This window comes from Lissotriton vulgaris, chromosome 11 (genome assembly GCF_964263255.1).
Source record: "Lissotriton vulgaris chromosome 11, aLisVul1.2, whole genome shotgun sequence".
Lineage (NCBI taxonomy): Eukaryota > Metazoa > Chordata > Amphibia > Caudata > Salamandridae > Lissotriton > Lissotriton vulgaris.
The window spans coordinates 300,912,072-300,930,262 of record NC_141699.1 but is presented as its reverse complement, the minus strand read 5'-3'; the positions used below and the strand labels follow the sequence as shown (position 1 = coordinate 300,930,262).

The 18,191-nt window shown below is 42.8% G+C and overlaps 1 protein-coding gene across 2 annotated transcripts in view; it reads left to right on the top strand.

Annotated features, from left to right (window-relative positions):
* Positions 1–232: 232 nt before the first annotated feature.
* FBXO21 (F-box protein 21) overlaps positions 233–18,191 on the top strand; it is a 230,963-nt gene continuing 213,004 nt past the window's right edge. The window contains exons 1-2 of one of the 2 annotated variants that reach the window (XM_086943268.1): positions 233–797; positions 12,217–12,280. In XM_086943268.1, coding sequence (XP_086799394.1) covers positions 571–797; positions 12,217–12,280 — 291 coding nt within the window. In that variant the 5' untranslated portion in view covers positions 233–570. Of the gene's footprint in view, positions 798–12,216; positions 12,353–18,191 lie in introns of both variants that reach the window. The other variant, XM_086943267.1, reaches the window with a different exon arrangement.

Here is an 18,191-nt window from a genome sequence, read left to right as displayed (position 1 = left end):
GAATACAAATATACAAAACGGGAAATTAATGTCATGGGGAACAGAGCAATATGAATGGGGTCAGCATACTGGCAGAAACTAGCTTTCGGTGTCTGTATCACGGAAGTGAGCTAGGACAATCGAAGCAGTGAACATAAAGATGCTGGCTCAGTTATCATGAGCATTGCAGTTTAAAATAAGTTAGTCATTAACCAACAGTGCACATACACAACCGGTCCACTGCTTGAAAGCCACACACGAACATTTAAGTCCTATTGTAACCAAGCATCTCTGCACGACAAGGGCACCGGCATTGTACCAATTCCGCTCTATGCCCAAAAAAACAAACGGAGCCACGGAATAACATTTTTTGCCGACAACCCATTTTAAGCAACTAACTTTTAAAATGGCCAAATTGCTCCTTTATCTTCAAGTGCGGCTCACCAAGATTACGCTGCTCCTTCATCTTGGACCGGAGGCCCGAAATAAGAGACCCGCCCGCAGCCTCGCGCCGTGTCTCTCTTCTATGTCTACGGCTCTGCAGCGAGCTGTGGGCGGGCCTCGGAGCTGTCACATTTGTACAAACTAAAGATGGCGACAACGGGGCAGCCGAGTGCCGGGCTGGAGAGTCCGGGCGACGAGTGCGGTGGAGCGGAGGGTCCGCGCTTGAGCGCACTGCCCGGAGAGTTGCTGGAACGCATCCTCTGCTCCCCAGGGCTTACAGCAGCTGACATCTGCCGCGCTGCTCGGAGCTGCCGAAGGTTGCGGGATCTTTGCGGGGCCCGAGGAAAGGTGTGGAGGCAGCAGTTTCGGAGGAGGTACTGGGTCGCAAAGGGTTTAGGATTTAGAAAAACAATTCTCGAAATGATGACAGAGAGAGAAATAAGGCTAGGGTAATGTGGGCAGTTAACCTGCATTAGAGGGCGGATTTTAAGTAACAGGAGAACGGAGTCGACATCAGTAGATGGGTATCTGTTTCTCTCTTGTCTTCTAACATCAAAGGTTTGTCATCAAAGATTGGTTTGTATTTCTTGGGGTGACAGCCTGAGTGGCATACAGCAGCCACGTGAAAGCTCGGCACGTTTTGGGCTCTGCTCATTCTGAAACAGAGCCAAGCATCTGACTCGAGCTTCCAGTGCAGGACTAGAGTGGATAACTATAGCTTCATTTACAGCGTCTGAAGTAATCAAGGACACTAGTAGGTAGAAACATATTTACTACTTATTCTAATGTTAAACAACTCTCCTAATGATAGCACCCTCCGTGGAGCATATTAATGAGTACTTCTTTCAGTATTCCTTCATTTGGACTTTTGATGTCTTTGCTAAAGTAGTATTAATGTTGGGTGGCTTCATATACCCCTCCTACCTTCAAATAGACCACTTTATTGCATTTCATTCAGCGACTAAATGAAAGGTAGCAAAAACGGCATCCTCACAATAGAGTGTCTTGCATAGCAAGCACTATAGCTCTGGAAGTGAATCTTTTAGAATAGTCAAAAGCGGCTATTTCTTTTGCTGAACTTTTTTGTGCCCTCTAGCTGATTTGATGTGAAATTTGTATAAGATTTGGTCTTACCAAAAATCTGTCATAATTTCTTTCAAATTTAATAATTCAGTCTTATCACCTGAACCCACTCCCAGAGAATTGTATGTTCTGCCCCCTTCAACAATATCAATTGTCTTTGTGTGGAGTTTGGATTTTAGAATTACACTGATCTACCTGCATAGGGAAATGTTTTCAAAGGACAGGACTCTCATTGGTGTACACCCCTATAGCAACGACTAAACCTACAGCAGGTTAGTGAAAATGTTTGGATGCTTATGAAGGCTACCGATTTGATCCTGCCACTTTCATCTAAACCACAATGTAGAATGCATCCTGCCGCCCCTTAGTTTACTGCCTCCCTCAGACAAGATAAAAAAACTCTGCTAAACCTTAGAAAGACCATGGAGGAAACACAACGCGCTTGAGGCTAAGTCATAAGATATGGCATCATTGAAGAAATCACATGCCGTTTGCAAAGCTGCTCGTGAAACTTACTTCACGGAGAGGATTGCGAACTCCCAACACTGCCAGAAAACGTTGTTAAAAGTTGTGAACAAGCTTTCGGCTGCCAGCAATTTTCTGCCACCTCCTTCTCTCTCTTAACATCAGTGTGATGAGATAGCAACGTTTTTCCAACATAAAGTCGAGTCCTTCAATCGTTAACTAGAGGTAGACACTTACCAACTATAGAACCTAACATTCCCTGCAACTCCAGCAGATAGGCACCAGGACATATACCCCCTGGATATTCAGTCTGAGGAACCTTTCCGAATTAGGTTATGGTCCTCTTTGGACCTGGTAACACTGCAATCTTCACTGGGATCCATGAAGTCCGGCTCTCCGCTTGATCCCCTTCCTCCCTCTAAACTCTGACTCCAAGACGATGCTGCCCTTACTGTGATACTTAACCTCCTCAACACATCCTTGAGTACAGGGCATGTACCGCAGAGTTGGAAACATGATCTGGTCTTCCCTTTGAAGAAGAGTGATCTTGTTCCCCTCTGCTGTTATTTCTAAGATACTGGAAAGGCATGTTAATTTCCAACTCTCCTCTTTTGTTGCGACCCGTAATTGGCTTCACGCTTCACAGTCCGGTTTTAGGGCTGACCATAGTACCGAATCTACCCTACTCAGGGTCACGGAATGTCTTAGGCCACAGCTCGACTCTGGCTGTACTGCCACCCCAGGGCTCGAAAAATCCACTCGACCGCTCGCATATGCGAGCAAAATTTAACGAGGGCGAGCTGTTTTTAGGTCCTACTTTCCCTTTCTGGCGAGTAGAAATACAAACTAACTTTTGTCCTCTGTCTCTGAAAATGGAGTAAATGTGACAAGATAAACATATTTAAAGGCATTTTTATTGCTTACATATTTAATGAGCAATAAAGATGCCTTTCAATCTTGTTATCTTGTCACATTTGCTTCGCTTTCAGAGACTGAGGTCAAGTAGGTTGCAGTTAGGTCGAGGAGATTTTTCAAGGTACTAGACCTGTAATCAAATATAAAGGCACCCCTTTAGAGAAAGTGGATGCCTTTACCTACCTAGGCATCACCCTTCAGGGAAACATGAAGTGGAAATCGCATATTAACAAAACATTATTGAAGTTTAACCAGCTTGCTGGCGCAGTTGCCCTAAAACATCGCAAATCGCTAACAAAGCCGGTTAACTGTGCACTAGAAATATACAATATGAAAGTATTAGGCGCCTGCTTATATGGTTCTGAACTGTGGGGATTTTCAAACGTGGGAGAGTTGGGACGTGCAGAAAACAGATTTTTACGAGGGCTTGTTATGGTCCCCCAAAGCACACCCACACTTCCCTTGAAATTGGACCTTGGCAAGAAAAATATTGAGGATATAGCTAGACTAAGACCACTCCTATATTGGAGACGCTTGATGGTGACCCCAGAACTGAGCCACTATGCTGCAGCTCTGGAGGATGTCGTTGAGTTCGATCGTTTTCATTGTATTGAATGGCTAAAAGAACTACGGGGGCTTCTTGTATTGTTAAAGTTGGAACACCTTTGGGGCAACCATGATGTGGCTAGCTTTCCTTCGAAAGCTAAATTGAAAGAATTATATTGGGAGATGGTGTACGTAGCAATGTTCTGTAAAGGTTCCCAATCAGCACTGACAACTCGCTTTTGCGATATTAAAATGTATCCATCTTGTGAAAGATGTTGGGACATAATAGAACGACCACATGACAGGAAACTATACTTTCAATTTCGTATAGGAACTTTACCAGTGAATGCATTCAAAAAACACTGGTCTCCCATGTGGGATGATCATTGCTATTTTTGTAAGGATCAAATAGAGCACATTTCCCATTTGTTGTTTTGCTGCCCATTATATGTTAGCCCTAGACGTAAATGGTTGAAGCCAGTGTGCCTAAATATTGGCACCCGCAGTCAATCGATAGCCCTGTGAATACTTGTATCGGACTGTTCCACACCACTTGTAGTTGCCGTAGCTAAATTTCTTGCCTGGGCATGGTCAATTCGTACACGCACTTTAAAGTCAAATGTAAATATTATTATGAATTAGTGTTGTTTTAATCCAATTATCCTATTGCATTGCATGAACTGTTTTTAAAAAAAGAAGAAAGTATTTTTAGAAATAACTGGAATTTTTTTTTTTTTTATTGTACTATTCTCGTATAACATTCGACTGTCACTGTTTATTATGTGTTTTAGAATTATTTTTAGCTGTAGTATTTGTTGTATTAGGGTTAGGAAGGATGCTTTTATGACAATTGTCGAATAAAGCTTTGAAATTGAGGTCCTACTTTCCCTTTCTGGCGAGTAGAAATACAAACTAACTTTTGTCCTCTGTCTCTGAAAACGGAGTAAATGTGACAAGATAAACATATTTAAAGGCATTTTTATTGCTCACATAGTTAATGAGCAATAAAGATGCCTTTCAATCTTGTTATCTTGTCACATTTGCTTCGCTTTCAGAGACTGAGGTCAAGTAGGTTGCAGTTAGGTCGAGGAGATTTTTCAAGGTACTAGACCTGTAGAACTAGTAGCATTTTTTGGATTTTTCGAGCCCTGCACCCTCATTCTGCTTGACCTAAGTGTGGTTTTCGATACAGTGTCACACTCCATCTTGACTGATCGTCTTGAGGCTTAAGTCATTTAGGCATAGATGCATCAAGGTAAAATCCGCTCGCAAAGGGGCAGATTCTCAGAATCTGCCCCTTTGCGACCGGTATTTTTGCATTTGGGATGCATCATCCCAAATGCAAAAATCGCAAATTAAGAAATCGCAAACTTGAGATTACTTGCATTTAAGGAATCTCAAATTGAGTTTCCTTAAATACAATGCATTAAAGTTTAAAAAATAGCGATTTTCGCTAATAGGGCTCGCAAATTACCATGAAGTTGAACTTCATGGTAATATGCAAAAACTTTGAAAAATGCACTAAAGTGCATTTTTCAAAGTTTCATGTTGTGCACACACATGCCCTAAGGGCATGTGTGTGCGCAAAATATGTGCACAGATCAATTTCAGGGGGCAATTAAGGAATTTTAAGAAATCACTATTTTTTTTAGGGATTTCTTCATGAATTGCATTTTGCTAATCCTTAATAGCGAATCGTTATTTTTCGCTATTAAGGAATAGCAAAATGAGTTCTTGATGCATCTGGGGGTTTGTGTTTGACTTTGAGGTGGTTAATCGCCTTTCTAAAAGATCACACTTTTCAGGTCTTCTCGACAAATACTAGATAGACCGTAGCGTTAACCTCGAGTTCCTAAGGGATCTATTTTGAGCCCCATTGCTCTTCAATATCTACATTTGCCCTTTGACAGACGTATCTGAGAAGTCGGGTCTCACTATCTTTTCATATGCTGACGATACTCACATTATCTTCTCATTATCAACTGCTCAGCATCAAGATCTCTCCCTTCCCCAGCTTGGCCTGAGAAATGTCTCCCTCCGGATGACTAGAAAATGTTCTGAAGGTTAATGGCAATAAAACCGAGGTCCTGGTTCTGGGCAACAACCCCGAACTCTGGGGAGTTAATCATTGGCCGGATGCCCTGGGAACATTGCCCGCTCCAGTAACTAAGGTTAAGAATCTTATCATCGATAACCTCTCCCTCAAGCCTCAGGTGTCGAGGGTCATGACCACCTGCTTCTCTGTTCTCAAATGGCTTAAAACGATCCTTTGGCTATTCCTACCGACCGCCCAGAGGACAGTGATGCAGGCTTTGGTGACATGCAGACTGTCCTACAGCAATATTTTATACCTGAGCGCAGACAAATCCTCAATCCGACGCTTGAAGATCATCCAGAATGCGGCCGCTTTCCTTTTTTTTTTTTTGGCTACCTAGATACGCTTCAGTGTCCCCACTGCTTCACAAACTACAATGGCTTAAGGTGAACAAGCATATCGAACTCCAGGCCTTCGGCTACATGTTCCGGGCCAAACATGGCTTGGCCACTTCTTACATCCAGGGCCTGGTGAAACCCCATGTCCCACCCAACTGTTGAGATCATTCAGCCTCTCACTGTTTGCATTGCCCAGGCTTTGTATTGCCCGTATGAAAGGCTGCTCATTTACTTACCTGGGCTCGAAACTCTGGAACCCTCTCCCAGCTGCACCCAGGAACTGCGATTCTTTCACGCCTTCTGTAAGAACCTGAAGACCTTGCTCATTAGCTGCCATGCCTGATTCTCTGTCTTAGGGCTCTCTACTTGCTGTCCTGTTCAGCGCCGGAAGACCCTTGTTGGGTAGCAGCACGCTATATAAATCTCCAATACATACATACATACATACATACATACATACATACATGTAGCTTTGACCATAACATAGCAACACATTTGTGAGACTATCCTCCTAATGCACCACATACTTATGCAGCAGGTCTTGCTCTTGCTTTTCAACTAATCCTTGACTCATGAGAATATGGCCTCCACAGGCATGCCTCTGCTTGGCGTGGTTAAGATTGGCACTGGTGCTTCCTCCTATACCATAAGTACCACCTGATGTTGGATCCATCATTTGATGAAAAAAAAACATATCCACATTACTTTTACAAATTAGGATGGACTGTCAGTTTTACAACCTACCATTGTAGCCTTGCCGTGTTCAGATGATTTCAGTTGCTGCGTTCAAGTCTTGTGAGGTTAGATCATTGCATGCATCTTTTGACATCTAGTGACCAAAAGAAACACACCCTAGTCACTGACCCCTTTATTTAGAGAGACTTCTCTTTTTGGCTTAGCAAGCCACCTTTTGTATTAGGAGCAAGATCTTGCTTGACTCCTTGTATCTTTCTGTTATCTGACTCTGGTGCAAACTCCATTTTGCACCTTGTCCTTTTCCGTTTTACACTCCTTTGAATTTAAAATTGAAGAAGGTTTTGCAGTTTCCAATTTAATGTGGCTATAAGACGTTTCTAATTTGCCACATTGCACTGACTGTCGATAAACAGAAGATTGCAATTCAAGGCACTGTGTGTGGCTCACCATGCAAAATATGGATCTGGTCCACAGCTTCTTCATAATCTTATCAAACCCTACAAGGCAAACAGAAGTCTTAGGTCTGCCAAGCTAGGTTTTCTAACTGTTCCAAGGGTTAAGAGGGCCAGAAGTGGTGGCCGGTCCTTTACCTACCTGGCTCCCAAGCTGTGGAACTCTACCTGTCATTCTTAGACTGGATGACAAACTATCTAGCTTCAGAAAGTAACTGAAAACTCACCTGTTTATTTAAGAGAGATGGTCTACGGCAGGGACGGCTATCGCTGGGAAGCTCGATACAGGTAGCCATACCCTTTGTAATGTTGCTAATAATAATAATTATTATAATTTGATGTTGTTCGGAGATGTTTTCTATTAACCGATACCTGTTAATTTAGTACTAAAGAACAACCCCTTTACATGGGCAGTACTCTAAATTTGTATCCCTCTTTTTCATACTGCGTACTTCTGTGTACCTATTTTTGAAACTTTTTTTTCTGGAAGGAACGGTTCAGTGTGGTTATGTAGCCACAAATATCCATACAACAGAGAAACGTCCATAAACCTATGTGAGGTGCATTTTTCCACATTTGTATCTGGAACCTCACACGAGGCATCTGAGCTTTGTTTACCAGTGAGTAGTTTCCTCTCTATATTCAGATATTTTTAAATAACGATCAATTGTCATTCCACCTTCTGAGTATTTTCTAGTTTCCACAGGGTTGTTGAGGGAAGAGAGTCTGGAGAAGCACTTGTGGAAGACAGCCTTATGGTTAGGCTGTCCGGAATTCGGGTAAAACCGAGTCTGCACGATAATACACTACCGACTGCAAATCAGCTGACCCGGTTGAAACCGAGTACCGCTGAATTTTTGACTTTTGATTAACCACTTGGCCATTTGCACCTTTTGGCCACTTGAGGGAGCCAAAACAGTACAAACCCAGCATCCGAGCTAGGCATCAGTAATTCAATTAAACATTTCACCCCCCTCCCGCTGTTCATGGCTCGCCGCCAGTGTCTGTGCCCTGAGGAGGAACTGGCTACATACACCACAGGAGGTGCCGAGGTGTGCGTTACACCCCTGTTGAGACACTTAACGAGGCTTTGTTATTCTTTCACCAGAGATTCGAAGGAGATTCAATAATAACACCTCGTCCGATTTTATTGCAGGGGTCACATATGCAGGAGGCCCGTCATCTGTGTTAGTATTGGCAATTGCTATTGTTGCAGTGTATTGTTTGTGTTTGCAGCGCGCCCACCACTTTTAGTAAAGAGCCCACAGCACTCCTGGCACTATGGCAAAGCTTTTTTTTTAAATATAACTTTTTAGAAGAATGCGGCGTCCGCTTCAGGGACACTGCGCGTTCTTTCACCATTTTTTATTTTGTTTAAACTTGCATACTAAGTGCGGCGCACTACACAGCCCTGCAACTCTGGGTTCGAGGCTGTGCAAATGAGAGGTAAAGTTTCTTATTGTAGCACTAAGTCTGATGTGATGGTGGCAGATGGTGTAATGAAGGTGTTGCGCTGCCACTCACCACACTGACCGGGTCCTGGTGCTGCAGCTCTGGGTTCGGAGGCAGTGCAAATGAGGGGGACGTTTCTTTTTGTAGGTCTAAGTCTGATGTGATTATGACGGCCATACCCGAGTACTTCACAGGTCTTTAAAAAGACCATTTACTTAACTAGACATTAATAAAGGAGTGGGCGCCGGGGGACAGGCACTGGAGAAAGAGGCAGCACACACGTTTCTTGCTTATTTTTTAAAGGTGCCATGTGTTTGCTGTTATCTCCAAATTTCGAGCTTCCATGACATATTCTGCCTATAAATAATGGAGACTAGAGAATTAGTGTAGGAGTTGTAAAACATCACAGTAGCCTCATTACCATGGAGTTAAAGTACTATTTAAAGAGACACCGAATATACAATGCTCGGATTCAGACTTAAACCCCCCATTCCCCCGCCCCCACACACACACAACAAGATCGACTGCTTTATTTCCAGCCTCGCTGAGAACTACCACGTTAAATGTCTAAAAAAATACCTTGTCTATCTGAAATGTTGTCAAGTGCAAACTGACTTTTAATGCATCCGTTTTTCAAGCAACACATTCCCCGCAGTTATGTAATTACAGCATTTTTTTCCCTCAGTGCAATTAATTTCTCTTCTCCCATTGACAGACTGACCTCGAGTCATAAAACCGTTTGCTTGCGCGCTCTTGGCCGTGTTTGTGTGAACACTATAAATATTCACGTTCCTAGCTCGTTGGTTGAAACAATACCTGGGCTGTTCAGCTAGGTGAGTATAAACAGCTATCTGACATCGCCCTGCACTGTTTTCCGGCATACACATTTACACAAACCCCCTGAAAAAATAGAGGTCTCACGAGCCACACTCTAACCCTGTGTAAACAGTGACCTGTGGGCAGGGGGAGTGTGGCTTGTACCGTGGACAGAAAGCACAACGGGAGGGGAGCACAGCCTTAGGCCAGTTATAAAGGACTAGGCTGTAGTGCCTTTCCTTCAAAACTAATGGGAAGATACCTCTGGGGTCAGAGCTTAGAGCTTTACTATTGATACAAGATAACAGGATCAACAGGTGCATTCTTGAGCACCTCAGCAGGTGGAGCGCCGCTTCTAGAGAAACGTGGTGACAAAGAGGTATGAATAGCTGCAGGGCCAACCTAACTATTGCGTCGAGTAATGCTATTTATAAAAGGCAAGAGAGAAATTCAGTGTGTTTAGTGCGCACACATATAGTCCTTTTTGGTTAATATTGTTTTAGGAGAATGCATATGAAAAGGAGCTTCTTTGGCGAAAATTGGTTTTACATTTGACCGTTTTTAGGGTTTATGGTCTTGGATACGTGATTTTTTCTTTGTGTAATGGTTGTGCAGCTTTTCAGAGTCTGCAATTATCATTTCTGTGGGAAATACACTTCTATGCTGAACCGTAGAAAACACTAAGCAACTCCCACCCTCTTTTGGAGGGAATCTCCCTTCTTGGATTCATCGTTGCCATCCAAAAAGAGCAAATGCTCACCCTCTAAAACGAGTCTTTCGAGTCTAAGGGTGAAGAGGTGTGCGGAGGTAGACAAAAGTTATAGGGCCAGATGTAGGACACCAAATATCGGTCGGCAACTGCCGATTTCGGCCGTTACCGACCGGTATTTGGTGTTTGACATGTAGGGGCCTTTAAATTTACAGAATCAGTAAATTTACCGATTCGGTAAATTTACTGATTCATTAAAATACCGAATCGGTAAATTTACCAATTCGGTAAATCTATATGTAGGTGGCACTAAAGAGTGTCACAGGCCCTAAATAATTTGTTATTTACCACCAAATACTATTTGATGGTAAATAACTAATTCCTGTGTACATGCACATCTGTGCATGTACACCTGTGCCATGTGGCACACATACATGCCCTAAGGGCATGTATGTGTGTCACATGACACACAAGCCAGAATCAGGGGTGCATCAGGGTGTCAAAGTGACACCCTGTTCCCCTTGACAATTCTGTAATTTTACCGATTCGGTAATTACCAAATCGTTACTTGCCATTGAGGCCCATAGGAATCAATGGCAAATACCGATTCGGTTATTACCAAATCGGTAAATACCGAATCCTACCGATTTCGGTATTTTTTGCCGAATTTTTACCTACATCTCTTTTCTAAAATACCGAATCGGTAAAATTCAGTATTTTAGAGTCGGTAAATGAGATTTACCTAAATCTGGCCCATAGAGTGGTGAGGGTGTACAAATGCGCAGAAGGTGCCAAAGGTAATTCCTCAAATTGTGCAAATCCAGCCGCTTTCATTGAATTGCTGTTGAATTAACAATCTACGAGGAATTATACACAGTTCAAAAGTCCTTTTATAATCCTACAAACATCTATATGTTCTCCATGCATCTCTGCATTAACTGTAAACAAGTATGGTGATACACTGCCTCTTCCTCCCCAGCATACTGATCCCTTCCCAAGCCGTCCACATGTTGCTGGAGTACACAACGCACACAGCCCAGCACATGGTGCACCTAACAGTACCTTATTCTATTTCAGCAGTTGCTACACAATCCTGTTGGAGAGCAGTAAAAAGAGCAAAAGCTACCATCACTGTTGGACCAAAAAAAATCAAGTTCAACAACAAAGCTCCAAATACATATTTTTTTTTGTTTGCTAGAGGAAGTCTTTTTTTATCCCCATTTTTTTTACTTGAATATGCCCCTTCAGTCACATTGCAATTTCATAATAGCATTAAAAAAAGTTCTCTACGTATATTTGACAAACACTTGCTGAGTGACCAATGCACGCTTCCATTTAAAACAAGCATTTACAATGCTTGTTTTAAATGCTTGCATTTAAGCAGTTTGAGCTATTCACATTGCAAATAACAATGCCTTTTATTTTGGTTTTCGTTTTTAAAACATAAATAAAAGGCTTTGTCATTTACAATGCCAATAGCTTAAACTTGCATAAATGCGAGAACTATTGCATTGCAAATGCTTGTTAAATCTGAGCTGCAGAATCGAAGAACAATGGAAAGTATTTACTGACTTTATTAAGCTTCTGAAGTGTAGAGCAGTATACAATTTCTGAAGAAAAATTGAAAAAGCAATCAAAAAAACAAAGTGTTCTATAAACACCGGCAAAACACCGTTTCAGTTGTTTTTATGGCACGAAAATGAGTAAACACTGAAAAGCACTGTTTTTCTGAGGTATGGAAATCACTGGAAAACACTGAAAAAACACCACCAGAATTTACCAAAAATAGAAACTGAAAACAGGAAAGCCTACTTATGGTTAATCAGAGTTCCTCTTTAAATGCAGCAGAACTTTTGTCAGTTCTTTGGGAGTTTTTGGAAATGCCTCAATTTCTGAGACCTTTGAAATCCTACAAATTATCACTTCAGATTGACGTCGCCTCTTCTTGACAACCCATTGTACACTTACAAAGTTTGAAATGCCTCTAGGAGTGAGACCTGATCATAAGATGGTGATAGTCTCCTATATCTTCTGCTTAATTTCACCTTTAACTGATCTTGTTCTTCCAGACGTGCCCTGAACCATCTTCCTTTTTGTGCAGGTGGCCATGGCTTAAGAAGTATTACACTCAAGCAGACATAGTCTCCTATATCTTCTGCTTAATTTCGCCTTTAACTGATCTTGTTCTTCCAGACGTGTACCTGAACTATCTTCCTTTTTTTGCAGGTGGCCATTGCTTCAGAAGTACTACACTCAAGCAGACAATGTGGATTGGTTGGAGGAATACAAGGCAAGGAAAGCTGCTGGTTTAGAAGCTCAGAGGGTTGTGGCATCCTTCTCTAAACGCTTCTTCACGGAGCACGTAAGGAGGTCTCGAGTTTACCATTTTCTCTGTTTTTGTCTAACAGCACCAGAGCTATTTTAAGTATAAGAACACTTGTCAAATATAACTGGTATAAACAGAACTACTTCTATTCTCACCAACCATGCTTTAAATTGTGCTTCTACATTTAAATTGCACACCTGTGCTTAATGCTGTTGGCTATTCTTTTTTAGACATGGGGAAAAACACTGATTCCTACATCTAAGAAGTTGGATTATTATTTGGGGTGGGTGACTACCCACTTAAAGGAATAACCACAACCCCTGTCGGCGTACAACCTCAAAGCCACTAAATGAATGAGCTCGTAACCCCCTGGTGTCTATGGCACAGAGCAGAAAGGCTTAATTTAGGGCAATGTATAAGATATTTATGCAGTAACAAAACAGTAATAAATAAAAAATGCAAAACAATAAAAATAAAAAAATGAATTAGAAAAGTAGAGTAAAACGTAATAAACCAAATTACACACATTCAATATGGGGAACATGAGATATACATTTTAAAAGTTTTAAGTAGAAATAGCACCACAAAGCACCAATGTTAGTCAATGGTTGCTGTAGACTGAGACCCAGGCACAACTTGAGGCTGACCATGATGAAGAATGGGTCAGATATTCCAGCCAGGTTTGCCCGAGTCAAATATTTTACTTTGAGCTTATTCCTTTAAGTCTCAGTCCACCACAGGAATACACTTTTACAGTCGCCGAGGACCTCTTAGGGGTGTCAGGCAGAGACCAATAGCAACGCCCAGTCCTCGTACAGTTTCCATTGGTCAGCTAGGTGCTTCCCAGAAAAGGCCTCTTACAGCTTGTTACTTCCCTGCAGCTACACAGGAGGTCAGCCAACCAGCACTTGAAGTCCACATTTCTGTCCTGGGTACAAGGAGTGGGTCCAGTTCTTCAGAGTACCTCTCTGGTAATAGACAGCAGGTCTAGCCCTCTTCTGACCTTCTGCAGGTCCAGAAAGTATTCTGATGTGAGGGCCTAGGAACAGCATAGTTATGCCTGGCACTAGCAAGTCTTCAACCACAGTTAACTTTGGCTGTGTGTATGTAGTGCACTATGGAAATCCTAGTGGCACCCGACACTGAATATTAAAGTACAGTTTGAGGCAGCCACTGTGTCCAAAACAAAAGCCAGAGATGGTAGTCTGGTAGGGTAAAAGCAGAGCTTGTCTGCAACCGGATAGGGCATTCTCAATAATTTTCATGGCATCCAATTCTCTGCCTTTCAAGTGTGCTCTAAGTGTTTCATATGGCTCAACAGACCTGTCATGCAGGGTATGACACTGTAATGTCAAAATTTGTGCCTACAGCTCCTACCTTGCATATTCTGTGGAGTTCAGGTGAGTTATCTGTGCCCATTCAGGATAGCCTACTGTTTGCTCCTGGAAGGGAGTTCACAGCTGCTTCATACCTCTTCAACAGTGAGCCCAGGCTGACAGCTTTTAGAGGCTTATGCTAGCTCGTCTTTTTGACTGTTCAGGCAGGTAAAGGGTAACTTTCTAAAAGTTACTTTACCTTAGTATTTATTAAACATCAGCTTTCACAATTAAATTGCATTTTTAATAACTATTAAAAATAGTGGTTTAATTATTTTTCTAGTTGGTCCTATTCCCAAGATAGTATTAGTACTTTACAGGACCGCAGCTTGTGTTCAACAGCAGCTGTTAGTTGCTCCATTCCAAGAACCCCCCAACGTTTGTGTAGACAGTCCATGTGAGAGGGTGAGTTGTCTGTGCCCCACTTGTAAAAAGGACCTGTTTGGCTGCATACAAGGCGAGCATGATGGCCCTCCCTCTTCAGAGCGGAGGGAGTATGTCAAAGCATTCAGGAACCCCTGTAAAATATAGCTAGGATACCTGGGTATATTAATCTTCTACATTGCATTAGAGTCTGCTAGAATGACTGACAATTAACACTCCAGTGTAAGGCAATGCCATAGAATATGAGTCAGTGTGGCTGGATGCCCGTAATTCTGCCAACTGCCATAATTTCCATGTCTTTTCCTCTTAGCTACTCGAGCTGAGGTGTAGTAACAGTAGTGTGCTAATTCAAGTAAGGTCTGTTTTCCAGAAGCGCTATAGACGGATGTGCAGGCCTTGTATAGGATATCTACCCACTCTTTTGGGGTAAAATGTCGTTCACTTTTTAATTCCCAACGTAACTAAGCTGGGGATTTGACATTGCTCGGGGGAGTGCTTAGGAAAGCATAAATGTCGAATAAAAGACCCTTGTCTGTGTGTGGGGTGAGGAGACACTTTTCAAAAGGAGTGAGAGGCCTGCTACCATAGGGGCGAATATGGGGTTGGATCAAACCTTGTCGGATGGCAACATAATGCCAATATTCCCTGTGTGGCAGTACATAGTTAGAACAGAGTCGTGAGAAGTCTGTCAAGCTTTGGTGGTAAATGAAGTCCCCGGCACTCTTATAATTAGCTACCTGCCAAGGAAGATATGTCATTCCTCGCATTGCGGGGAGAAGTCAGGGTTCCCCATGATGGGGGTTTCCGGCAAAATGTGGGTGTATGTATATAACTATCCCAGGTCCCATTGCTTAGCCCTCACTACGGGAGAGATGTAGACCCCTCGAGGATGGTGCTTACCTGGCAACCATGGGATTTTCTAAATGTGGGTACCTGCGGTTGCCTGCTCAATAATACACCAGTGCTTTTCTGTACAGTCCCTATTCCATTCCACCAGATTGCTCAATTGAGCTGCCTGATAAAAACGAGTTAAGTGAGGAATGCCCAGTCCTCCCTCCTCTACAACGAAGTAAGCACCTTTCTTGGCCAGGCAAGCTCCCTTGGCCTCCCATATGTAGTTCTCAATCAAGTGTTGTAATTTCCCCAGCATGGGTGGGGGAGGGTCTGCATAACATATAGTATCTTTAGAATAAGTCATCTTCTTTGCATCTATTCTGCCCAGCTAGGAGTTGGGGGCTGCCGTTCCAGAATTGTAAATCCGAGCGAGCAGTAGCTGAGAGGCGTAGTTGCGCTATGCCTTTTCTCCACGTGGAGTGTATTTACAAGCCCTAATGCGGTACCCCTTGGGTCGTTTATGATAGGGTCCAGAGGAACTCTTACTGGTGTCTATCACTTTGAGGGTTAGTGAGTTTGAGGGCCTATGACTTCTTTATGTTGACTTTGAAGCCAGAGACTTTACCAAATGATTCAAATTCCTGCAGGTGGGATGGTATAGATGAGTGTGGTTGCTTGAGGGCGATCATGACATTGTCCGCGTAGGATGCAGTTTTATGTTCATGGTGGGCCATGGTAATTCCAATGATTTAGAGGTTTCCTACTGATCCTCTCAGCTAGGGGTTCCATATAAAAGGAGAATAGGAGTGGGGATAGGGGACATCCTTGTTGCGTATAATACGCTATGTTGAATGAATGTGATGTCAGCCTATTAACCTGCTTTTTGGCCATGGACCCCTTATGGCTGCACCATATCCATCTTCGACAGCAGGCTCCCAGCCCTGCTTTAGCTAGCATGAACTGGAGAAAGGGCCAGTGCACCCTATCAAAAGCCTTTTTGGCTTTGATCAGCTGTCAATTTTATTTCTTATTCATAGCCATTCCACATCTTTTTAACCCCCTCTTGATTTCACTAAATAGCTTATTAAGCTTTGATTTAAAATGTTCCTACATAGAAATAGACTGAAAGCATTATACTTTAGCCACACACTTTAAGATGTGTTGCATTATCTCTTGTGTGTTTGATGTAACGCCCTAAGTGGCAAGGGTATGTCCAAACTTGGGTCAGTTGCAATTTGTGCCACTGAAACCAAGCTACACCAGACTGTTGAGCAGCATTCATTGCGGAACCAATTTTGAGTTGCTTAGTTTTTTTGAAGGGAGTCTCTGGTCTGGCATTTTGGGCAGGTCTGTTGCTATTGGTGCATGGTTAACCCCTTTGCAGCGGGGGTAATTCCCCAACGGTGCGGGGTGGGTGGGGAGCACGGCACCGCGGTGCTCGTGATCATCCCAGATCGTCATGAGGCACAGTGGAGCTGTGCTCATGACGAGCTGGGCTCGTCACGACCCCGCCCACTGAATGATTCTCCCGCACAGGCGGGGAATCAATTGCGCGTGGCCGGGCCGCGGCCGTTATGACGAGCCCAGCTCGTTATGAGCACATCGCCACTGTGCCTCATGAGGAGCTGGGCTCGTCATAAGCATGGAAGGGGTTACGACTGATTTGCATATGCTACTAAGAGCAATTGCATATGTATAGACTTATTGCAAGCATTCCTCCCACCACCTTTTGTGTGTTTGATTTACTACATTGGTTACCGTCTTAATTTACAAATCCTTCTGTTGCCACCACCCTAAAAGATGCAGACCATGATCTGCTCTGAACACCTACCCATCAACCATTCTTCTATTAAAACCAATGCTCCCATCACCATCTTTCTTCACCAGTGGACACCTGGAAGTATACTTTTTTATATATAGTACTACGTCTTTTTTTTTTTATTTCATACTTTTTATTTAGAATTGCATTACAAAAACTCATGTTAGCAGCTCATCAAATAAGATACAGTACATGTTATTAAGAATATTCTTAGTGGAGGGAGGGTGCAGCCGGGCAAGCCCACGTTCTCGCCATCCCAAAGCGCCAGCCGGTGTAGTATTGTCCCAGAGTCATTTCTGGCTTGTACAAAAGCCTCCTGCCACAGTACCCAAATCTTGATGTGCATCCGCAGGTTCTGTAGTCTGGTGCCACCGCACACATGTCCATGTTGGAGGACAGTTCCATCACTGTAAGCAGTGTATCTTACCCCCACCCCATAGTTTTATTATTTCCCTCTTGGCCAGAATCAGGCTATATTATAGTATGTAATATATGTAGGTATCTTTTGTTCCTATCTAAACAACTCGTAAGAGAGGGTCCGAGGGAAGTGTTTAACGACAAAACAGGCTAATACCCCCTGTAAGACTACCTAAATAACAACAAAGCCTGTAAGTCAAATGGTGCTGAGGTATGACTATTGACACTGGTATAATTGTACAAAAGTGAATCTAACAAAAGACTATCAACTGTAGCTGATTAAGTCCTATCAGCCCACCCGATGGCGGAGCCTCATCATGTAGGACTCCAATACCAAGGTAAGTGTGCAGTCGCCCAGTTGTAATTTAGCGACGCATTACTAAACCATGGTATGGTCACCACAGTTGTTAGACTAGAGGGTGAGGCTGATATGTGCAGTGCAAGAAAGTAAAATAAAGTGATGTGTGCTAAAATGGCTATCAAGGCAAACAAAGACCTTTATTAGCGTTTGCCTGGACGTCAGATTAAAAATAGTGAAACAACAGTGTGAAAAAATCACTGTTTGACTTGCTTGGTAAAAAACTAAGTAAGATATAAGAGGGCCAACATGTTTCTGCCTTAAATGTGAAGGATCACTGGCATTCGTCAGGGCCGAATTAATATCTGCTACTGCAAGGCACTATAATATGTGCTGGACTAAACAAAATATATAACGAAGTGAACAAAACAGAACCATCCTACCACATCTTCTCAGTGTTGTTCTGGTGATGCGATAGGTCTTTCCTGTGGAAGCACAAGAAGATGAAAGAGAACAATGTAGACATTGCATTTAGACATTGTTCAAAGAATTAAATGTACACCAACTATGCTCTAGTGGATGATGTACCGTGCAAAACCAGTGAAAACTCTCAAACCTCAGACTGAACCATCACTCATTAGTAATAGTCACATACAAAGTGCATTGTAATACGTCACCCAATGGTTGAAATGATGTACACAAGTTTAACACTTACCCAGCTGTGTGTGGGAAGTGGACCTCACCTCA